The sequence below is a fragment of the Odocoileus virginianus genome, chromosome 29 (assembly GCF_023699985.2).
Source record: "Odocoileus virginianus isolate 20LAN1187 ecotype Illinois chromosome 29, Ovbor_1.2, whole genome shotgun sequence".
Classification (NCBI taxonomy): domain Eukaryota; kingdom Metazoa; phylum Chordata; class Mammalia; order Artiodactyla; family Cervidae; genus Odocoileus; species Odocoileus virginianus.
In genome coordinates this window covers 29,364,029-29,389,666 of record NC_069702.1, presented here as the reverse complement: position 1 = coordinate 29,389,666, position 25,638 = coordinate 29,364,029, and the positions used below count along the sequence as shown (strand labels likewise).

General features: G+C 38.5%; 1 protein-coding gene across 1 annotated transcript in view; it reads left to right on the top strand.

Moving 5' to 3' along the window:
* Positions 1-25,638, top strand: part of MOB1B (MOB kinase activator 1B) — a 55,751-nt gene that overhangs the window by 10,597 nt on the left and 19,516 nt on the right. Inside the window, exon 2 of the mRNA XM_020876459.2 lies at positions 22,540-22,706. Coding sequence (XP_020732118.1) covers positions 22,540-22,706 — 167 coding nt within the window. The remainder of the gene's footprint in view (positions 1-22,539; positions 22,707-25,638) is intronic.

Here is a 25,638-nt window from a genome sequence, read left to right as displayed (position 1 = left end):
AAAAGATGTTACACTTGTCAGTTTTCAGGCCTTTCTTCCTCATCAGAGTATGTGACCTCTTTGAGGATGCAGCAGTTTCAGAAGTCATTTTTAAATCTCTTATCATTTACCTGTACCTGTTACATATTTGTACCTGTTACATATTTGATACTTGGTCACATGTTTTTATATATGTTATGGATTACATGTGGAATCTAAAAAATGATACAAGTAAACTTATGTACAAAACAGACTCACAGACTTAGAAAACAAACTTACTCTTACCAAAAGGTATGGGACAGGGGAGGTGGAAGGAAAGATAAATTAGAAATAAAAAAAAAATTTTCAAGTGTTTTCATGGTGGTAGGTGGAGGTATGAGTGATTTCTCCTTTATTCTGCTCTAATTTTCCCCTTCCAGAGACTTCTGGAGAAATGGAAATAGGTGACTATTATATACAGAAAGATCTGAAGCACTCATTTATTGAATCTTTATTTTACAATTTTGTATAGAGACGTGGTTGTCTTATCCTTTCAAAGACTTAGGTATGCCAGGCACGTTCTCTGCCTGTCACTGTAAAGTGTATTCCAATAGTAGTGAATGCGAGTGCTCGAATCCCTGCATCCCCTACCACCATCACACCACTTAGAATCCTAATCATGAGAACTTCTTGGCCTTCACATATGTATACATCCAGTAGTCATGTATGGGTGTGAGTTGGGTCATAAAGAAGGCTGAGAGCACAGAAGAATTGATACTTTCGAATTGTGCTGGGGAAGACTCTTGAGAGTCCTTTGGACAGCAGGGAGATCCAACCAGTCAATCCTAAGGGAAATCAACCCTGAACATTCATTGGAAGGACTGATGCTGAAGCTGAAGCTCCAGTACTTTGGCCATCTGATATGAAGAACCGACTTATTGCAAAAGACCCTGATGCTGGGAAAGGTTGAAGGCAGGAGGAGAAGAGGACAACAGAGGGTGAGATGGTTGGATGGCATCACCGACTCAATAGACATAAGTTTGAGCAAGCTCTGGGAATTGGTGATGGACAGGGAAGCCTGGCGTGCTGCTGTCCATGAAGTCACAAAGAGTCGGACACACTTGAGCAACTGAACTGAACTGAACTGAATAATTAGTGATATTGGGTATCTTTTCATGTGCTCAGTCAGCCATCTGTATGTATTCTTTGGGGAACTGTCTTTAGGTCTTTGCCCATTTTTGACTGGGTTATTTTTTTTTTGTTATTGATTTGCTTGTCTTCTTTATTTCTAATGGCATACTTAGGCTGCTTGCTATTTATTGTCATCAACCTTTTTACTCTTCATCTTAAAAGGTGAAAGTAACATCTTTTATGTTGAAATTTAGAATGCAGTTTTTTTTAATAAGTGAAATTTAAAAATTAATAGTCATGTGAAAAGTAACTAGAATGTAATTATTCCCGTATGTCTCAGTGGTAAAGAACCCGCCTGCCAATGCAGGAGACACAGGTTCAATACCTGGGTCAAGAAGATCCTCTGGAGGAGAAAACGGCAACCCATTCTAGTATGCTTGCCAGGAAAATCCCGTAGACCAAGGAGCCTGGAGGGTTACAGTCCTGGGGTGGTAAGGGGTCGCACATGCCTGAGCACGTTGCACACAGGAAAATACTACTTTTCTCCAAGATAAGCATGAATTATCCATAGAGGTGGATTTTATTACAGAATGAGATACGTAACTCCAATTGAATTTCCTGTTATTTAGTTATCTTTATGATATTTTAATGTAGATAAGCAGCTGATAATTTAATGCAAGTAATCAACATGTTCGGGAAACAGGTGGCATGTTGTAAAAATGACCTATAGATTCTGGAGGTAGATGTAAAACTGCTTTTCACTTATTACTGTCAACGCATTTATTACCTTTCTTATGAAATCTGATAGAGAGTTCTGCCAGGGTTTTTCTTTCTGGATTATTTCAAACTAAGAGTCTTTTCCCCAAACTATGAAGTAGTAGTTGTGTCTAATTGCTAGTGACTCTGAAATGTGCCTTTCTGATATGTTTTGAGCACTTACTAGTCAAACTGTGGTAAGCACAAGTAAATTATATGTTACGAAAATTCAGAAAACCATCATTTTATCAATAAATACTTTGCATAATTTTATGTGTGAGAAACCATACTGGTTTTAATTAGTTCTTTTTTTTTTCATGGCAGTTCTGATGTTCACATTTCACTTAGTTCATAAAGAAACTGGGGAGAAGGGAAAGGAATCTTGCATTTAGTTTTATGTGTTTTTTCTCTTGGTGGATGGTTTTCACTCATTTGTGTTGCTCTCTCTCAGTTTTGGGCTTCCCTGGTGGCTCAGTGGTGAAGAATCTGACTGCAGTTCAGGAAACACAGGTTCAATCCCTGGGTTGGGAAGATTGCCTGGAGGAGCACATGGCAGCCCCCCTCCAGTATTCTTCCTTGGATAATCCCATGGACAGAGGAGTCTGGCAGGCTGACATCCATAGGGTTGCAAAGAGTCATACACAACTGAAATGACTTAGCATGCACGCATGCTCTGAGCTTTAAATGGCCATAGTTGAAGCCCTTTCCAGGTACTGGGGAGTATAGCTGAATCTCAGGTAATATGAAATATAACTTTTGTAGTTGACAGTATTAGGATTAAAGGGGCTTTTTTTTTTAAAATTGTACCTTTCTTGTACAATACAGTTCTTGTTCTGCCTTTGGTTCCCAGGTTTGCCTGCATCTATGTATTATTTCCCACGGGTACTTTCCTGGCCTACTACTACCCATGAATCCTTTCTTGTTTTTTGTTGTTCAGTCGCTCAGTCATGTCTTACTCTTTGCGACCTCATGGACTGCAGCATGCCTTGCTTCCCTGTCCTGCATCTCCCGGAGCTTGCTCAGACTCATGTCCATTGAGTCAGTGATGCCATCCAACCATCTCATCCTCTGTTGTCCCCTTTTCCTCCTGCCTTTAATCTTTCCCAGCATCAGGGTCTTATCTCATGAGTCAGCTCTTTGCATCAGATGGCCAAAGTATTGGAGCTTCAGCTTCAGCGTCAGTCCTTCCGATGAATATTCAGGGTTGATTTCCTTTAGGATTGACTGGTTGGATCTCCTTGCAGTCTAAGGGACTCTCAAGAGTCTTCTCCAGCACTGCAGTTCAAAAACATCAATTCTTCTGCGCCCGGACTTCTTTTGTTTTTAGTCTTCATTTAGAGGAATTGTGATTGTTCTATGTTTGGGTACCGTAAGCTCATGCTTAAACCATTGGTGATCTGAAAGATGGAAATCCTTGCTTTTGAGCAGAAGGGGAGAATGAAACAGTCTTGATGAAAGAAATACTTTATCCAAGTTCCTTTATGGAAGAATTCCGTTATGCTTGTGATCTGGAGTATGTAAGTTGGGCAAAATCACTGCACTTTTATGCCTTATTTTCTTAGTTCTAAAAGAACAGTTTTATATTTGACAACATTCAGTGTTTCTTCTTAATGGTGTTTGAAAAGATTTATGGTGACTTGTGAAATTGGTAAGAATGAGATCAAATCTCTGGAGAAGTAATTTACATTTAGTGACTTTTGGAAATGGAAAAGATTTTGTTCCCACATCTTATTTTTAGAAAAATCAGTTAAGACTAAGATCTTGTACTTTCCAAGGCTACACTTAGTCAATTATATAAACGAATTTTCGATGATACCAAGAATTCTAAGTGTCTTAACCGTTTTACTGGTATTTTTTGATATTACAAATTTCCCAGTTTTGCAATTGCTTATTATAAAAGGATAATATGTAGCCATAACTCAGCTTATGTCTATGATGGACCATCACTGCAAAAGTTAAAGAGATGGTACGCGTATATTTAACTGCCATCAATTATTGAGCACTGTACACCAGCTTATGCTCTGTATTTCTTTGTTTTGATTATTCTATTTTTAATTGAAGGATAATTGCTTTAAATATTATGCTGGTTTCTGCTGTATATCAACATGAATCAGCCACGGGTATACGTATGTCCCTTCCTCTTGAGTCTCCTATGCTCTATTTCTGTGCATATAGTTTGGTTTTCAGATGAACCATCCCTCATGGTAGGCGATATGATTTCTCCTTTTTTGCAGTCAGAATGATTAAGTAACTTTCTCAAAGTCACCTAACCAATACAAGGCAAAATAGGGATTATAGCCCAGAGTACCTAGCTGCAAAATCAAGGTTTCTCCTATGCCATATGAAGTAGGTAATGCTCAACATAAATAATAATGGTAGATGGCCTTAAAAAATATTTTTAAATACATATTTTTTTGATGTCTTTGAATTTGTTACAACACTGCTTCTGTTCTGTTTTGGTTTTTTGGCTGTGAGGAATGTGGGACCCTAGCTCCTCAACCAAGGATCAAGCTAGGATCAGGCCGCACCCCTGCATTGAAAGGAGAACTTTAACCACTGGACCACCAGGGAAGTCCCTTGATGGCTTTTATTGATGCTTGTGCCAGGCATTGCATTAGTATTTACTTACTGATTTCTAATCCTCAAAACAACTCTGCAACATAATGCTTCCCCTTTTCAGATGAGGCAGATAAGGCTCCTGAGAGGCTCAGTAATAAGGAACTAAGTCAAGGTCTCTGGCCAAGTAGCACAGGCACTCTGATTCCAGGGCTGTAGGTCAGTCAGCTGGCAGTGTTGTCACAGTGCCCCGTGCTGCGTGCTGCTTTTACAGACCTCATCTTCATATGTATTTAACTGATGACTTTGGGTTTCCTCAGGGGCCATTGGCGTATCAAACTGATTGAGTCTGACAGAGTTTCTAAAGTGAATGTTTTTGAAATGATTTTGATAATAGAGCTAAGGATGGTAGCAGTAGCAGCCGCCAGGTAATAAAGTATTAGGGGTAGAAGTCTGCATATGTATATGGAGGTGATTTGGGTTTCCTTGTCTATTTGTTGTTCAGTTGCACAGTCGTTTCCAACTCTTTGTGACCCCATGGACTGCAGCACACCAGGCTCCTCTGTCTTCTACTGTATCCTGGAATTTGCTCAGATTCATGTCCATTGAGCCAGTCTTGCCACCCAACCATCTCATCCTCTGTCATCCCCTACTCTTCCTGCCCTCAGTCTTCCTTAGCTTCAGGGTCTTTTCCATTGAGTTGCCTCTTTGCATCAGGTGGCCAGAGTATTGGAGCTTCAGCCTCATCATCAGTCCTTCCAATAAATATTCAGGGTTGATTTCCTTTAGGATTGACTGATTTAATCTCCTTGCAGTTCAAGGGACTCCTAAGAGTCTTCCAGCACCATAAATTTGAAAGCCGCAGTTCTTTTGGTGCTCAGTCTTCTTTATGGTTCTGCTCTCACATCCGTACATGGCTATCAGAAAAACTATAACTTTGACTGTCTGGACCTTTGTTAGCCAAGTGATGTCTGCTTTTTAATATGCTGTCTAAGTTTGTGATAGCTTTTCTTCCAGGAGCAAGCATCTTTTAATTTCATGACTGTGGTCACCGTCTGCAATGATTTTGGAGCCCAAGAAATTAAAATCTGCCATTGTTTCCATTTTTTGTCCTTCTATTTGCTGTGAAGTGATAGGACCATATGTCATGATCTTAGTGTTTTGAATGTTGAATTTTAAGCCAGCTTTTTTACTCTTTTTTTCACCGTCATAAAGAGGCTTTTTGGTTCCTCTCAGTTCAGTTTAGTCGCTCAGTCGTGTCCGACTCTTTGTGACCCAAGTACCTTTTGATTTTTTGTCATTAGAGTTGTATCATCTGCATATCTGAGGTTGTTGATATTTCTCCTGGCAGTCTTGTTCCAGCTTGTGATTCTTCCAGCCTGGCAGTTCACATGATGTACTCTGCATATAAGTTAAATAAGCAAGGTGACAATATACAGCCTTGTTGTCCTCCTTTCCCTGTTTGGAACCAGTCTGTTGTTCCATGTCTGGTTCTAAGTTTTGCTTCTTGAACCTCAAACAGGCTTCTCAGGAGACAAGTAAGGTGGTCTGGTGTGCCCATCTCTTTGGGGTTCTTTGTCTATAGTGTACTGTAAATAGTGCTGGAGTCAGAAATATATTGCACATGATACATAGATTTTAAAGATAGTTTATTAACATTTCTATACATGATTCATTTTATTGCCATGTTTTAGCAAGCATTTGAACTATTTTTTATTCATCCTTTAAACTTCTTAAAATTTAGTTTTGATTTTTATCAGTATTGTGCATGTACATGACAATTTAATTCAGTAGAATCAAATAGTTCTATAAGACTTGTCAGAAAAACCATCCCTCTTTTCCTGTTTCTGGATACACCCATTTGAACTCTTTTACCTGATTGTATTAATTTTTAATTTATCTCAAACTAGTTTATATTGTTATATACTGATTTTTTTTTTCACTTTAGGCATTAGCTATTCTTATTATGGAAGAAGAGGGTATCACTCCCATGGTATCCCCAAGTATATCTATATCTGTATACATCCCATCTTATATATACATCCTTCCATCCTACCAGCTTCTCAATATAGTTAACCCTGTATAAACAAACACTGTTGATAGTTGAGCCATGAATAAACTGTAATTTTGTTTTCTTTCCTGAACAGCTTCTTGCTGTGTCTGGAAATACTTTGTTTTGTTTTCTGTGTATTCAGTACTTTTTTTTTTAACCCCCAGACACTTCCCTAGGTAACTTTGAAATACATGTCGGATTCTGTCACTTTATCTTCTTGCATACTGTCTGTTGGAGCTTTCTTATCTGCTCCAGTCCATTGGCTGATGTTACCCAAGGCTTGCTGTATAGCTGTCATTTGGGATCTCCCTTTGCCTTCATTTTGGCGATTCCCCTTTCGTGGCTTTTGGGTTGAATTTCCTCTTGGATCTCATGTCCTCTCTCTCGATTTACTCCCTTCTTTTTGGTGCGGCTGGAGAAGGGCAAGGCTACCCGCTCTAGTGTTCTGACCGGGAGAACTCCACGGACTGTATAGTCCATAGGGTCGCAAAGAGTCGGACACGACTGAGCGACTTCACTTTCACTTTTCACTTTCATGCTTTGGAGAAGGAAATGGCAACCCACTCCAGTGTTCTTGCCTGGAGAATCCCAGGGATGTGGGAGCCTGGTGGGCTGCCATCTATGGGGTCGCAGAGATTGGACACGACTAGTGACTTAGCAGCAGCAGCAGCTGTGGGAAAAGGCAAGGGGTCTCAACATTGATGTTCTTCAAACTCATCTACACCTAGTGTTACATATGGTGCATCTGCCTACAACTGTGCCTATAATCATATCTCTTAAGCCAGACACCCTCTCTGTTTTGCCCTCTTTTTATAGACTACACCTTTAGTTTCTAGTCTTTCCTCAGGATAAGGGGGTAATACAAAAGCCTACGGTGTAGATTACAGAGGGGATCTGGATGTGTACCTTTTCTTAAACAGACTGGGAAAATCTTGTTCCATCTCTACTCCTACTTCCAGAGTATCCTACTGATAGTAATTCCTGAACGTTCTATGGAATCTGTGGTGTAAATTGGGTGGCTTCTAAGTTCAGGGTTATGTTTCCTTAGGTATATTAATTCAGTTATTCATCTACTTGCTAATTCCTAAAATTATTGTTTGCTCATCTTTTATTCTCCTTTTCCTTATGGGATTGATTTTTTTTAAAATTCACATTATTATTGCTTTGAGTAAGGAGTGGAAGGTAGTGTCTGTTTTTAGCCCACAATCTTTGACTGTCACTCTTCAAAACAGTCTTCTTACAGGTACTGATTTATTGTATTGCCATGTTGTGTTAAGCATCCATAGTTGTGTGGTGTCACTAAGTAAAAGGAAATTGAAAGGAATATGTCACTGAGTTAAGCTACTTAATATTTTTTGAGTTCTTTGTTACTGCAATGTATTAGAAAGTAGTGAGTCTAAGAGTCCTTTTTCTACCTGACACAATTCAATAACTCTTAATTTTTATAAAAATATGGATTAATCTAAATTTGAGCTGCAAGGAACTATTTTATTTCTTTATTATTTATTATTATTCCTCACTTATATTCTAGATTATTCAGGTTATGCTTCTAAAGTATGCTTTGACAAATCTCATTTAAACTTTAATGTCTTTGATCTTAATTATTCATTGGTTAAAATTTATCTTCAAATTAGGAATTATCTCTGTTTTACATTAAAAAAAGGCACTTAATCTTGAAATTAGATTTATAGGAGAAAAATGATATCTTTTGTGTTCATGTTTCCAGTATCTTCCTTTGAATAATAAAAGAAATGAAGGTTTTTCCCATTTCCCATTACACTTGATCAGTTTTATAGGCATCAGTTCAGTTCAGTCACTTAGTCATGTCCGACTGTTTGCGACCCCATGAACCGCAGCACACCAGGCTTCCCTGTTCATCACCAACTCCTGGAGTTTACCCAAACTCACGTCCATTGAGTCAGTGATGCCTTCTAACCATCTCATCCTCTGTCGTCCACTTTTCCTCCTGCCTTCAGTCTTTCCCAACATCAGGGTCTTTTCAAATGAGTCAGCTCTTCACATCAGGTGGCCAAAATATTGGAGTATCAGCTTCTACATCAGTCCTTCCAAACAACACCCAGGACTGATTTCTTTTAGGATGGACTGGTTGGATCTCCTTGCAGTCCAAGGGACTTTCAAGAGTCTTGTCCAACACCACAGTTCAAAAGTATCAATTCTTCGGCGCTCAGCTTTCTTCACAGTCCAACTCTGACATCCATACATGACTACTGGAAAAACCACAGCCTTGACTAGATGGACCTTTGCTGACAAAGTAATGTCTCTGCTTTTTAGTATGCTATCTAGGTTGGTCATAACTTTCTTTCCAAGGCGTAAGCGCCTTTTAATTTCATGGCCGCAGTCACCATTTACAGTGATTTTGGAGCCCAAAAAATTGTGGGCTTCTTATTTTCTTAAGAATATTAGTTTAATGCATTGACTTTCTTATAAATGCCATAGTTTTGAACCTTAATATAAATTATTACACAAATATGATGAAAGCTTTCTGTTAGAGTTACTGTTTTATAGACAAAGAATAAACCATAAACTGTAGATTTTTTTTCATCCAATAAAAGACCTATACTTAGCATCCTGAATGTCTGTGTGGCTTATCCAAAAGCATATTGTAAAGGATTAGAAAATAAATGTGGAGCTCTTAGATTTTAGGAGAAAATGGATGTTGTCATGATAGATAGCCTGAGAGAAAGGAGACAGACTACGGCAGGAGTTCTTTTTCCAGGTTTATGAACAGGTGTTATGTGTCCCTGAATTCCTTTATGCAAAATATATCTCTAGAGAGAAGGTTCATAGTGTCTTTCAGATTACCAGAGGCCTAAAACAGATTAAGAACTAGTGGTGAAAGGTTAAGTAAAGAAAAAAATTGTATAAAATTTTAAGAATATTACAGGAGATATTTCCATATACATACTGTGCTTATATAGCTGTTATGACTGGGCCTGTTTGTATAATCTGGGAGTATAAGTTTAGCAAATGCTGTCAGAATGTTTACTTTTATGTTACCATTCTTGACCTGATGTCCTTTATCAGTTTAGCTCAACAGACTTCTATTGAGGAGCTGTTCTGACCTAGGCCTTCTCTTAGGCTCTGGAGAAGCGGATGACTTGAAGTACTCCTGGTCTTTGGGAAGCTCATGGTGCGTTGTAAAATAGAGGCATTTTAGTGTTCTGTGTGAGCAGAGAGAAGTCATCTTTAATGTGTTGTAGGACATCAGTGATGCTTCCTGAGGAAAAATGAATTCCTGAATTAATTTTCTAGGGATGACTAGACATCCCATGGAAAAAGAAAGTTCATTTACCAGTATATGAGATGAGGAGTAGACACCAGCTGATTTTAACTTCGTGCGTTTTTTTTCCTTGTCAGGCTGGCTTTATTGTAAGAATTTAAATTTCAGAGCATTCCCAGGTGGCGCTAGTGGGAAAGGATCTGCTTGTCAATGTCAATGCAGGAGGTAAGAGAGTGGGTTCATCCTTGCATCAGGAAGATTCCCTGGAGAAGGGAATGGCAACCCACTCCAGTGTTCTTGCCTGGAGAATCCCAAGGATAGAGAAGCCTGGTGGGCTAGAGTCCACAGGGTCGCAAAGAGTCGGGCATGACTGAGCATTTGAGCAGCAGTAAACCATTAAAACTTCTGTGTCACTGATTAAATATATTCCTGTTGTATTACTGCTTCTTACTTGCAGGCAGATGATGAATTGTAGGAATTGTAGGTGGATCTTTGCTCTGGTATTAACTTGAGAGCTGTAACTGATGTAAAGATCATTCCATTACTGCCAAAACTGCAGACTTGATCTTTTGTGGCACCCTTTATAATAAACTGTGGTTTTGAATTGGATGCCAGGGGAAATTGTGCTTTTCTACTTTGGTGGGAAAAAAAAATGCCATTACAACAAGAAATTTCATACTGGTTTTTAGAATATAGCTAAATTACTGAACTATGGAAAGTAGCTGCAATCTATTTAGTTATTAAAAATAACAATAAAATGAAAAATAAGAGCTACCTCCTTCTCCTCTTTCCCTTCCCCCAATGTAAGGAGTAGACTTGTTAGACTGAGTTGTCTTGCTTTGATTGACTAATTCATTTTTTTTAGCCAAGATTTAAGTAGGGAAGGACTCTAAAGGGCCTAAGACTGAAAATGAAATTTTGGTGTCAGGGTGAGCAAACCTCACCAATATATCTGTTACTTCTCTTGCTGCAGTTAAAATCTTTTAAATTTGTTGCAGCAAATAAAGACGATAGATCAGTCCCTTTCTCTAAAACTGGGAACAGCTGTTCCGTGCAATAATAACAAGATTTTTCTCTACTTTCAATATCATTATTTAAGTTAATAAACTTTTATTAGTAAACCCATTGTGTCCCAGTTCCTGTGTTAGATTCTGTGTATTCACGGATGACCAAGGCATGATCCATATTCTTGAGTAACTCACACTCTAGTGAGAGGGAGAAAGAAAAATGTAAACAATTAAATATGCAGAGGTCATGTTTTAAAACTGGATTAGTAGAAGTGTGACAGGAAGATTGGTGTGGTCTGAATACATCTGCCCAGATTCATGAGTTGAAATCTTAATGCCCAGTGTGATGGCCTTAGGAGGTGAGGCCTTTGAGAAGTGATTAGGTCATCAGGTCTCCACCCTCATTATTGGGGTTAGTGCTCTTACGAAAAACATCCCACAGAGCTCCCTAACCCCTTCTACCACATGAAGATGCAGGGAGAAGTGGGCATTCAGAAACCTGGAAGAGGGCCCGACAATGCTGGTACCTTGATCTTGGTGCTTTTGACCAGCAAAACTCTGAGAGTAAAGTTTTGTTGCTCATAAGCCACCCAGTCTGTGGTATTTTGTTATAGCAGACTGAATAAGGTGTGATTATCTATATATATGTGTATATGTACATATGTGTATATACATATACATATTGTCACTCACTGAGTACTTTTAAGCTATCATTTCCTATACTGCTCATTTGCTGTGTGACAGCTACCTCAAAACTAAGCTGTTTTAAATACATTCATTTAATTGTCATAATGGTTCTGCAAAATTGGTAATATCATGTCCAGTGTTTTGGTTGTAAGCTTAGAGAAGTTATATGATTTATCTGAGATTACAAAGTTATCTAAGTTACAAAGACAAGATCTGAAACCAGGTGTTTACTTCAAATCCTTTGCCCTTTGATCTTCTGTATGCCAGATATCACATTACAATAATGAAGAGGACACAGCCTCTCATTTTAAAGAGCTATTTGAAGGAGAACAAACACATAAGTATGTTATAGGTGCTTTCAGCTGCAGTGAGACACCAAGAATGGAGAGATTTTCATGGAAGGTTAGGAAAGGTTTTTTATAAAAGAAGTGATGTTCAGGCTCCCTAGGTGTTTCTTGGATGAAATGTTAGTATATTTGGAATTACTACCTACTCGGAGAATGCAATGGCACCCCACTCCAGTACTCTTGCCTGGAAAATCCCATGGACGGAGGAGCCTGGTAGGCTGCAGTCCATGGGGTCACGAAGAGTTGGACATGACTGAGTGGCTTCACTTTCACTTTTCACTTTTATGCACTGGAGAAGGAACTGGCAACCCACTCCGGTGTTCTTGCCTAGAGAATCCCAGGGACGGGGTCGCACAGAGTCAGACACGACTGAAGTGACTTAGCGGTAGCTGTTGCAATTTGATGCTTATTCTGAACTCTGCATCTGCAGGTTTTGTTTTCTTCCTTCTTGCAGTCCAACACATTGTGGGGGATTCCGTTACTTCTGTTGCATGGAAATCACCTAGACATTTGACAAGAGTCATTTCCTAAAATCTCCTGTGGTTTTAGTACCTGTTTACTGATTGCAATGAATTTAGTGCTGGGCAAAGGAAACTGCAGTCTTTATAAAACTCAGAGCTCAGAGGGTGATCAGAGATGAGTGATTAAACTTTAGTGTCTTCATCTATAGCAGAAATTACGCCTCAATAACTTCACAGTTGTAGAAAATAATTGGTCTTTGGTTGTGAAGTGCTTTTTATTTTCTAAGGATTAGATTATAAAATTTTATGGGATATAAATAAATAGTGACTTGACCAACCCTCTACCTGTTCTTGTATGAAATCATGGAGTTACACTTTATAAAATTGAAGTGTTACAGATATGCTGAAAACTGAGAGGTAACGCAGTTAGCAGTTTAACATAATAGTGTGTCAGTTCAGTTCCGTCGCTCAGTCGTGTCCGACTCTTTGCAACCCCATGGACTGCAGCATGCCAGGCCTCCCTGTCCATCATCAACTCCTGGAGTTAACCCAAACTCATGTCCCTTGAGTTGGTGATAGTATCCAACGATCTCATCCTCTGTTGTCCCCTTCTTCTCCTGCCTTCAATCTTTCCCAGCATCAAGGTCTTTTCAGATGACTCAGCTCTTCGCATCAGGTGGCCAAAGTATTGGAGTATCAGCTTCAACATCAGTCCTTCCAAACAACACCCAGGACTGATCTCCTTTAGAATGGACTGGTTGGATCTTCTTGCAGTCCAAGGGACTCTCAAGAGTCTTCTCCAACACCACAGTTCAAAAGCATCAATTCTTCGGCGCTCAGCTTTCTTCACAGTCCAACTCTCACATCCATACATGACTACTGGAAAAACCATACCCTTGACTAGGTGGACCTTTGTTGACAAAGTAATGTCTCTGCTTTTTAATATGCTGTCTAGGTTGGTCATAAGTTTCCTGCCAAGGAGTAAGTGTCTTTTAATTTCATGGCTGCAGTCACCATCTGCAGGGATTTTGGAGCCCCAAAAAATAAAGTCTGACACTGTTTTCCCATCTATTTGCCATGAAGTGACAGGACCGGATGCCATGAACTTAGTTTTCTGAATGTTAATCTTTAAACCAACTTTTTCACTCTCTTCTTTCACTTTCATCAAGAGGCTCTTTAGTTCTTCTTCACTTTCTGCCATAAGGGTGGTGTCATCTGCATATCTGAGGTTATTGATATTTCTCCCAGCAATCTTGATCCCAGCTTGTGCTTTATCCAACCCAGCGTTTCTCATGATGTACTCTGCATATAAGTTAAATAAGCAGGGTGACAATATACAGCCTTGACTTACTCCTTTTCCTATTTGGAACCAATCTGTTGTTCCATGTCCAGTTTTAACTGTTGCTTCCTGACATGCATACTGATTTCTCAAGAGACAGGTCAAGTGGCCTGGTATTCCCATCTCTTTCAGAATTTTCCACAGTTTATTGTGATTCACACAGCCAAAGGCTTTGGCATAGTCAATAAAGCAGAAATAGATGTTTTTCTGGAACTCTCTTGCTTTTTCGATGATCCAGCAGATGTTGGCAATTTGATCTCTGGTTCCTCTGCCTTTTCTAAAACCAGTTTGAACATCTGGAAGTTCACAGTTCACATATTGCTGAAGCCTGGCTTGGAAAATTTTGAGCATTACTTCACTAGTGTATGAGATGAGTGCAATTGTGTGGTAGTTTGAGCATTCTTTGGCATTGCCTTCTTTGGTATTGGAATGAAAACTGACCTTTTCCAGTCCTGTGGCCACTGCTGAGTTTACCAAATTTGCTGGCATATTGAGTGCAGCACTTTCACAACATCATCTTTTAGGATTTGAAACAGCTCAACTGGAATTCCATCACCTCCACTAGCTTTGTTCATAGTGATGTTTCTTAAGGTGTATGTGTGTGCGTGCTAAGTCGCTGCAGTCGTGTCCGACTCTTTGCAGCCCTATGGATTGTAGCCTGCCAGGCTCCTCTGTCCAAAGTATTCTCTAGGCCAGAATAATGGAGTGGTTTGCTGTGCACTCCTCCTGGGAATGTATGTTAAAGAGCAAGATTTTAAATGTGGAAGTAAAGTTTGCATGACTAAAGATCTTTGCGAAACCTTGAGATAAACCATAAATGATTTTCCTAATACACTTTCTTTATTATAGGACTTCTGATAGCTTATAAAATACTCGTTTTAATAACATACTAGTGCAATCCGAGGGAGGGTGAGCCTGGTGGGCTGCCGTCTGGGGGGTCGCACAGAGTCGGACACGACTGAAGTGACTTAGCAGCAGCAGCAGCAGTGCATCTTTTGGCAGTGCGCTAACCAGTGAAGATGTCAAGAATGTTAGTTACCTTCAGTCTGATCATCTTAGCGATCATGAGATGTGTAGGTGCAACTGCATACTAACTACCCATTTGGATGTTTAATAGGTATCTTAAGTTAATATGGGCAAAAGCCATCTCCCCAAACCTATCTTAATAAATGGCCTGTTATCTACCTACTTGAGCCTAAAAACCTAGCAGTCTTCCTTGATTGTCTCGTCTTTACCACTCCACAAATTCTGAAATCCAAATTGAATCCCGTTGGTTCTACCTACAAATATTGGAACCTGGCTTCATCTTTCTGTTCCCATTAGACCAGGCCATCTTTCTGCTTTCTGCTAGTTTCTTAACTGGTTTCTCTTTTTTCACTTTTACCCTCCTGCCAGTCCATTCTCTACATGGAAACTAGAATGGTCTTTTTTAGATTATTAAATTAAGTCATATTATACTTCCTTTTTTTAAAAAAAAGATTCTGCCATGACTTCCCATTTATACTTAAAATAGTAATCTAAATTCCATACTTTGAACTCTAAAGTCTTAGCTAGTGTGGGTCTACAAGCTTTTTCTGATTTCGTATACTGTCATTCATGATGCCCTCATCACAGTTACCTTTTTACCACTCTTTCTGAAAAAGTCACCTTGTGCAAACACCTAGTTTGTCCTGTGAGCCTGGAATGCTCTTCCCTCTTTGCTAGTTGTCAAAGACCCCCTTCTTGTCTTTCTGGCCTCATGGAGGCCTGCTCTAACCACCTGATCTAATAAAGTGCCTTGTCATATCACATCATTTGTCACATCATTCTGTTATTTTCACCATAGCACTTAGCACTAACCAATACTGTATTGTTAGTTTTATTTGTTTTTTTTCTGCCTCCTCTCCCTACCATGAGAATAGAGATTCTCTTGTTCAGTGCTGTGTCCCAGGGTTAGAACAGTACTACTTAGAATATAGTAGGTGGGTGGTCAGAATATTCTAGTTGGATGAAGGAATGCAGGAGTGAAATAAGTGAAAGAAACTGACATCGAGGTGGTGAGGAACATTATTGTGAGGCTACTTAGTTTTTTAATAGTAAAGATTTTTCTTTAAACATTAAAAAAATTATGCTATAATTAACACACTATAAAATTCATCTTTTAAAGTGTTCAGTGGATTTAGTATATTCACAAAATTGTTCAACCATCACAGCTATAGAAGATAAAGATAAGTATCATATAGTGTTGGGTAGTGGATAAGAGAATGGACTTTGAATATTTAAATCCTAGGCTTAAATTTTGGCTCCTTACTTTACCAGTTTTAAAAGCTTGAGCAAATTAAGTACTTTAAGCCTCAGTTTTGTTACCCATAAAATAAAGTATAGCATACCTACCCCCTGAGACATCTGTATGCAGGTCAAGAAACAACAGTTAGAACCGTACATGGAACAACGGACTGATTCTCAATTGGGAAAGGAGTATGTCAAGGCTGAATATTGTCACCCAGCTTATTTAACTTACATGCAGAAGCACAAGCTGGAATCAAGATTTCTGGGAGAAATATCAATAACCTCAGATATGCAGATGACACCACCCTTATGGCAGAAAGTGAAGAGGAACTGAAGAGCCTCATGATGAAAGTGAAAGAGGAAAGTGAAAAAGCTGGCTTAACACTCAACATTCAAAAATTGAAGATCATGGCATCCGGTCCCATCACTTCATGGCAAATAGTTCCCATCACTTCATGGCAAATAGATGGGGAAACAGTGGAAACTTTATTTTCTTAGGCTCCAAAATCACTGCAGATGGTGACTGCAGCCATGAAATTACAAGACGCTTGCTCCTTGGAAGAAAAGCTGTGACTAACCTAGACAGCATATTCAAACAGCAGAGACATTACTTTGCCAACAAAGGTCTGTACAGTCAAAGCTGTGGTTTTTCCAATAGTCATGTACAGATGTGAGAGTTGGAAAAAGAAAGTTGAGCGCTGAAGAATTGATGCTTTTGAACTGTGGTGTTGGAGAAGACTCTTGAGAGTTCCTTGACTGCAAGGAAATAAACCCCGTCCATCCTAACGGAAATCAGTCCTGAATGTTCATTGGAAGGTCTAATGCTGAAGCTCCAATACTTTGGCCACCTGATGTGAAGAACTGACTCATTAGGAAAGACCTTGATTCTGGGAAAGATTGAAGGCGGGAGGAGAAGTGGATAACAGAGGATGAAATGGTTGGATGGCATCACCGACTCGATGGGCATGAGTTTTTTGTTTTTTTTTTTAATTTATTTTATTTTATTATTATTATTTTTTTCCATTTATTTTTATTAGTTGGAGGCTAATTACTTTACATCATTACAGTAGTTTTTGTCATACATTGAAATGAATTAACCATGGATTTACATGTATTCCCCATCCCGGTCCCCCCTCCCACCTCCCTCTCCACCTGATCCCTCTGGGTCTTCCCAGTGCACCAGGCCCGAGCACTTGTCTCAATAAATGCTGGAGAGGGTGTGGAGAAAAGGAAACCCTCTTACACTGTTGGTGGGCATGAGTTTGAGCAAGCTCCAGAAGTTGGTGATGGACAGGGAGGCCTGGCATGCTTCATTCTATGGGGTTGCAAAGAGTCAGACACGACTGAGCAACTGAACTGAACTGAACCGGTAAACATCATAGAGTTAGGAAGATTAAATGAGATATTGTATATAAAATACTTAAAGAGTACAAGGTCTGCAGTAAATGTTTGTTAGTATTAGTCTTCATCATTACTATTGTAACCCAGGAGTTTTCAGTCTGAAGTTGACTGAAATTAACAAGTGTTCATCAAGTCCCTGATCTCTAGTACTGGACTTAGACCTAAAGAAGGAGCTGCTGATGTGAATAACAGGTTGGTACCGAAGGTGGATCAAAGAGAGCTAATATTAATGGAATTCTTACTACAGGGTTCAATAATAAGGTGGGTATCATTGTTACAAACTGAGGCTTGGTAATGTAAAGTGACTTGAAGATAATGGACTGTTGTTTTTTTAACTTTTTATTTTGTGTTGGAGTCCAGGTGATTAACAGGTTGCGGTGGTTGCATGTGGACAGCAAAGGAACTCAGCCATACATATACATGTACCCATTCTCCCCCAGACGCCTCTGCTGTCCAGTCTGCCACGTAGTCTGCCATGGAGCATTGACCAGAGTTCTGTGCTCTGTCCAGTAGGTCCTTGTTGGTCATCTGTTTTGAATACAGCCTTGTACACATGTCAGTCCCAAACTCTAACTATCCCTTACCCCCAGCCTTCCTCCTGGCAACCACAAGTTCATCCTGTAAGTCTTTGAGTCTGTTTTGTGAATAAGTTCATTTGTATCATTTCTTTTTAGATTCTGCATTTAAAAGGATGTCACATGCTACTTCTCCTCTGTCTGACTTGACTTTACTCAGTACGACAGTCCCTAGGTCCAGTCCTGTTGCTGCAAATGGCTTTGTTCCATTCTTTTTAGTGGCCAAGTAATATTCTATTGTATATATGCACCACGTTTTCTTTATCCATTTCTCTGTTGATGGGCATTAGGTTGCTTCCACGTCTTGGCTGTTGTACATAGTGCCCCAGTGAAGTGAACATCGGAATGCATTTATCCTTTTGGACCATGTTTTTCTCTGGATGTATGCCCAAGAAAGGGATTGCAGGGTCATATGATAGCTCTATTTTTGGCTTTTTAAGGAGCGTCCATACTCTTCTTCCTAGTGGCTGTACCAGTTTATGTTCCGAACAGTATAGGAGGGTTCCCTTCTCTCCACACCCTCCCCAGCATTTATTGCTTATGGATTTTATGATGATAGTTGTTTTCAGTTGGTGTTAGATGATATCTCGTTGTAATTTTGACTTGCATTTCTTTAATAATTAGCAGTGTTGAGCATCTTTCCTGTGCCTCTTGGCCATTTCTCTGTCCTTTATGGAAAAATGTTTATTTAGGTCTCCTGCCCATTTTTTGACTGGGTTGTTTGTTTTGTTGATGTTAAGCCTCATTAGCTGCTTGCAGGTTTTGGAGACTAATCCGTTGTTGGTCACTTCACTTGCAAATATTTTCTCTCAATTTGTGAGTTGTCTTTTTGTTGAATCCCACTTCTGCTATTTAATTAGCTGGGTGATCAGAGTAAGTTGCTTGACTTTGAAGATATGGAGTTATTGATGCAAATAAGTTGATGTAAATTTGTTTCTAATTTTGATTATATTGACATGTTTTTCACTGTCTAAATTATATATAGATATATATTCTTCTAACCCTTCCTAGTGGGGTTTCCCCTGTGGCTCCAGTGGCAAAGAATCTGCCTGCGATGCAGGAGACCTGGATTTGGTCCCTGGGTGGGGAAGATACCCTGGAGAAGGGAATGGCTATCCAGTTCAGTTCTTGCCTGGGAAATCCCGTGGACACAGGAGCCTGGAGGCCTACAAGGGTTGCAAAGAGTCGCAAAGAGCCAGACACCACTGAGTGACTAACACTTTGACTTTTCAGTCCTTCCTGGTACCCCCGTTTTGAGTTCTCTATAAAAACCCCCTCCCCAATTCCTTCAGCCCTAAGATTCTCAAACCCAGTTTAGAAAATACCAATTTGTTGATAGTTGGATTGAACATTAAATAGTTAAAACTGAACATTAAATAGTTAAAACTGAGGGTAATGATGGGTGTAACTGTGTTGAGATGGTAACCAATGGGCTATGAGAATAAATGTAGATGTCACAGTGGGGACCAGTTTATTCTTTAGGGTCTCAAAGAGGAAGTACGAAATGCTTTTGAAATTTACTAAAAGTAGATCAAATTGAATGACTAATTATAACGGATTTGTTTTGTCCGTTTGTCAGAGTTTTCCCTTAAGGCTCACTTATTTACTTGTCAAGCCATCCTGTCTTTCTCTCGAAATTGATTGACCTTCAAATATGAGTAAAAGGACTGGGATAGACAAACCTGACTCCTGGGTATTTATTTTAAAAGAAAAGACCTCAGGGTAATGCTATGACTTGTCAATCACATTTTCGTTCTAATCAGAAAGCTCTAAGTTGTCATATAGTTATGATGTCCTGTTGGGAGCTATACAAGAGAAACTAACTGAATTCCTGTCCTTTAAGACCAAGAAAGTATACAGCTACTCTCATACATTGTTATTGAGTTTTAAAAGAATCCAACTTATTTTGGGGGAAAAAATAGACCTTATGTAAACATTAAAAATGCATATGCCCTTTAGAAGGGCAATTTTACTTCTAAGAATTTATCTTTTATAATATGAGGAGATTTACTGCGGCATTGTTTTAAGTGATAAATGACTGGAAACAACCTAAATGTTTATCAATAGGTGACTGGTTGAAAATATTATTTATCTATATGAGGAAATATTATTCAGTCTTTAAAAAGAATAAAGTAGATCTACTTTAAAGTACAACAATCTTCTGGACATATTAAAGTGGAAAGCATTCTTTAGTATACTGTAGTAGGCAGCAGTTGTATAAAACAAGCACAAGTATTTTTATGCTTGTATAGACAGACTCTGAAAAGGGTGGGGTGGGGGGCTACATACTTTCTGTTGTTGAAAATGTTTTTTTAATATTTGCATCAAATATCTTAACATGCCATGTGAGATACTGGGTTAGCTGAAAAGTTCGTTTGGGTTTTATCATAGACCTTATGTGTTTGGCCACATTAGTGTAAGAGCTTGCACTCACTGATGAGGAATTTTGTGTACATGTTTTGGTACTTGTGCTTTTGAACTTGAGGACTCTTCAGTTGGTCTTTTGACATGGGAATAAGAAGCAGTACTGATCACCCCTTCCAGAGTAGGGTGCATCCTGGTTGAAGTTTCAGGTAGCCGTTGAAAAAGTTGAATATAATTTGAAAAAACAACATTTAAAAAATCAGAATACTGAAATGATGAATTATTTTGCCTGAATAAAGCAGAAGGGTCAGAAAGAAGGGGAATTCAGTGGAGGACTCGAAAGCATTTTGGGAGTATAACTGTGCATGGACATGAGGAACTGAGAAGGGAGAGAACTCAGAGAACTGAAAGCATTTTATAAACATCATCTCATCTCTAAATTATACCCTTCTGTAAAAAGTTATTTTCCAGACTTTCAAAAAAGCAAAATAAAGAAATCGAAGCCCAGATGATAATTTGTAGTTTCCTAAGTAACCTAAGGAGAAAATAGCAAAATGAGAATGGGCACCTTGTTTTCTTGATTTCCTGTCTATCCCCACCATTATTCTGAGATCACTTGAACCTTGATATAGGAAAAGCACCAAAAAAAAACCCAAACCCAAACAATTTTTTTAAAAATTCTATTTGTAACTTAATGTGTAAGGGCATTCATTTCCAAAGTAAAAATTTCCCCATCCAGTCTTAGGAAATGAGAGCGGGAGTAGGGGTTGAGTCCAGCTTTGGACATTGGACTACCATTTCGCTTTTTACTGTGAGTCATTCTGGTTCAGGAAAAGGAAGGATACTAACATTTGCACAGCATTTTACAGTTTTAAAAGCTTTTTTTCTCATTTATTATTTTCTCATTTTGCAGCTCTTGCATGATACAGGTAATGGTAATGTTTTATATTGTTATTAGGCTTTCACTAAAAATAGGCTCAAGGAAGTTGGGTAATTTGCCTTAAATAACATAGCTGATTAGTGTCAGAATTGACCTTCACAAAACCAAACTCAGATTGATTTTTTTTTTTCTTTTTACCCATGTGTATGGTCTTTGAGGAGAGTGTGTTTAGTTTTGTGGAAGACCAATTCTGAATGGGTCATCAATCAAGAAGACATTTGGAAGCCTAACGCTTGAAGGGACAGTCTTTCAATAAGTAGATATTTGCGGGGCCCCCTGTGGGTGCTTGTTCTCACGTTCTCTGCCAGCCCTTTTCAGAGCAGCTTTGTCACATCATCAGCTGTGGCACCGGGCTGATTCGTGGGCTAATTAAAGGGAGCGTGCTTAACACTTGGTCTGAATACATACGCCAGATTGGTGTTAGGAGAGCTGCTTTTGTGCTTAATCATACAAAACTTAGTAAAAATGTCTTTTGTCAAAAAAATTATTGGTCAAGGTTATTTTTCACACTAAATTTTGATAAAGGAGGAGGAGGAAAATGAAATAAGCCTCAAGTTTGGTAGGCATGATCATCTTTTCTATGTTTTCATATTTCGGAGATGCTGGGAGAGAATTTGACTTTTAATACATTATCTGATTAAACTGAAGAAGAGTTTCCATATTCTAATGTGGGTCCAGAGCCTTAGTATGTTTAATATTTGACTTTGGGGTTCACTCTGAAGTCCACTGGGAAACCACTGAGTGTGGTTTTAAGCAGAGGAATAACGTCACCTGATTAGTGTTTGTAAAGAGATTCTTGGCTATTGAGTAGAGACTGAAGTGATTTAGCACGCGCGCATGTGTGGGCGCACACCCCCCTCACACCCCCCCGGCAAGGAGACAGACAGACATACACACACCGCACTCCTGGCACGGAGAGGGGTCAGTGTTAAGAGCTGAGCCTGGGCTGGGAAGATCCTCTGGAGGGGGGACATAGCAACCCATTCAGTATTCTTGCCTGGAGAATCCCCATGGACTGAGGAGTCTGGCGGGCTACGGTGCTTCTTGTACAAAGGAAATTATTTATCTTAGAATGAGAGACTTAGAATAGGGGTAAAAAAGAATACAATGACTAAAGATTATCACAGACTACTTTTTTATTTTTATGTATTACAACCTGTAATCCTGAATCATTAATTTATTGTTGGATTTGTTAGCTGGATTAGTTATAGCTAATAATTCTTTTTTCTCCTTTATAGTTACAGTAGAGAATATAGAGAAGGTAGTAGGAGTTTGGGGTATCAAACAGTAGTTACAGCAATGATATTTCCAAGATTTAATGTAGCCAGTACAATTTCAAGCTGTACACTGGTGGACTTTTAGGATCACTTCTATGTTATTTTATCCACTGGTATCGTGTGGTAGACTCTGTGGAAGGTCGTGCCTTAAACACTCTTTTTTCTTTTCTATTCATAGTGGGAGTCGCTCGTCTAAAACGTTTAAACCAAAGAAGAACATTCCAGAGGGTTCTCACCAGTATGAGCTCTTAAAGCATGCGGAGGCCACTCTGGGCAGTGGCAACCTGCGGATGGCTGTCATGCTCCCTGAGGGGGAGGATCTAAATGAGTGGGTTGCCGTGAACAGTAAGTAGTCTCTCTGTTCCTCGGTGGACTCTGTAAGGTTAGTAGGCTCGTCGTAGGTCAGTGTTGGGTGCCGTGTTTTCTAGCATTTAGTTAGCAACCTGAAACCACAATATAGTGGTACCTCAATCCACTTTAACCTTTATGATACTTGTTTCTGAATATGGAATTACATGAAATTATCGCCTGTTATCATGTAATACAAAGCATAGATTTACCATCTTCTTGGAAAAAATAATAATACAGCAATTGATGTCTGTAGGACACTATGTGTCTGGCATCCTGCTATTCTTTCTACATGAATTACTTTTATTTATTTCATTGAAGTTTAATTGATTTATAATATTATATTTTCACATGTATAATATAGTGATTCAGTGTTTTTATAGATTATACTGAATCTAAAATGACTGCAGTACAATGGCTATATTTCCCTGCGCTGTACAATATACCCTTGTAGCTTATTTATTTGATACTTGCTGGTTTGTACCTCTTAATCCCCTGTCTCTATCTGGCCCTTCTTCCTTTCTCTCTCCCTACTAGTAACCAATAGTTTGTTCTCTATATCTGTGAGTCTGTTTCTGTTTTGTTATATTCATTCATTTTGTTTTTTAGATCCTACCTTTAAGTGATATCATATAGAATTTGTTTTTCTGTGTTTGGCTTAACTTCATTAAGCAAAATACCTTCCAGGTCCATCCATGTTGTTGTAAATGGTAAATTTCATTCTTTTTTATGACTCAGTAATGTACCATTGTGTGTGTGTATGTGTGTGAGGGAGATATATATGTACGTATATATATAAATACACACACACACACACACACACACACACACCCCGTTATCCATTTATCTGTTAATGGACGTTTTAGGTTGCTTCTGTATCTTGGCTATTAACTTCCATATGCTGCTTTGACATTGGGGTGCATGTATCTTTTCAAATTATTGTTTTTATTTTCTTCTACATGGATTACTTTATTTCATCTTTACAATCTCATGATGTAGGTATTATTATTATCTGAGTATATTGATAAGAAATCTGAGACAGAAAATTATAGTAATTAGGCTAGGTTATATAGCTAGTAGTGATAGAGGCTGGGCTCAAATATAGTTATATAATTTCAGAGACTGCTTTAACCACTATGCCAAATTGCCTCCTTGAGTCGCATACTCAGTTATTTGTCTTAACTATGCTTTTAAAAAAAAAAAAATTCAATAGTGATCTTATGAAAATAGTGAAATATATTTATGATATATTCTTAACCTCTCGGAAGAAAAAAATATAAGTAAAAAGTAAATATATTCCTGGGAGTTAAGCAGAAAAAGTGGGGAAATAAAAGTGGTACTTTAGTATTCAAGGTTTATCGGCTTCGGTGAGGAAATTAATAAAGTTTTATAATTGGAGGAAATTTATATGACTCTAGTAGAAATAAAATGAAATTGAAAATATATACTAAATGTCTAGGCTTCGATTAAGGAAAAGCAGAACCATATTTTTATTATAATATTTGATGGTATTTTATTGTGGTTTGAAACATATCATGGGATTTATAAATTGAGCTGCCACCCACTGATAACTTTTAGGAACCTAAAGGATTTTACTGAGATGTCTTAAAACCTCACTGTGACAGCAGTTCCTTAAGAGCAATATTTATTATAGTACAGTTATCCTCCTGACCCCAGAGAGTTTATTTACTGAAGAGATAAAAGTAATTTGTTTGCTTTACTGTTGAGACTCATCTAACTTATTAAATAGTTCTATGCAGAATAAATTTCTAACATGTGCATATTCTTTTTTTTGATACTTTTTTGTGCCTTTTCTTGCACCATTTATTTGCGAGCTCATTTTCTAATTTGAAAAGCCTGAGGAAGCGGGTAGCTGACGGGAACTCGTGGTATGGCACCGGGAGCTCAGCTTGATGGTCTGTGATGACCCGAGGTGGTGGGATGGGGAGTGGGAGGGCTGTCCCAGAGGGAGGGGACAGATGTGTACACACAGCAGGAATCCCTCCACTGTACGCCAGAAACTTACGCAGCAGTGTGACATAGGGCTTCTGTCCTACGTGAGATTCTGACTTTTATAAAAGCAGATCACTGTTATCTGTCTGTATTCTATCTCCATAGCCAGAACTGTCTGTACTATTGAAATGTCTAGAACTTGAGGAACTTCTAAATTATTTCACATTTGCAATTTATATTAGACATTAAATATATAGACAATAAATATATAGACATTTTGCAATTATAGCCGGAAGAAAATTACTTTGAACTGAGGTGTTAGAACATCCCCATAGAACATGGAATTCTGCTTTTAAAATATAGCAATTGACTGAAATATTGGATTACAGTTTTTTCTTATATATATGTATATATATATACACACACATATATAGTAATCTTTCTAAATGACACTTGATAAAGTGAATAGGATTTGAGACTAAACAGATAATTTCCATTACTGACAGTGATTAAGTAAACATTTCAGGTACATAAAAGGCTGAAGGGAATTGTTGATAAGATAAGATTGATATCTTAATGGCCTTTTGGCTTCATTTTACTTGCCAGATGAAGATAAATGGTAGAAGATAGGACATTTTACAAATTCAATAACTAATCTCATAGCCAGAAACCAGAGGCTGTTTTTGAATATTCTGCTGCCAGAAAGAGTGATAGCTTAAAGAAGATAGAAAATTCAGAGTTTTGGAAAAAGCAGATGTATAGCTTATAATTAATTTTTGTTGCATAGAATCTTGAGGCCATGTCTTTGTGTAAGAAAACTAATAATGACTAAATGTCTCCTTTATGATAGACAAGTCTTTTTTTTTTTTTTTTTTTAGCACTCTGCAATAAACCAAATTTTAGAGGCAGGAAACTGAGATCCAGGGAGGTTAAGTAACAACTGTTAAGTATAGAGCTGGGATTCAAAGCCATAGGT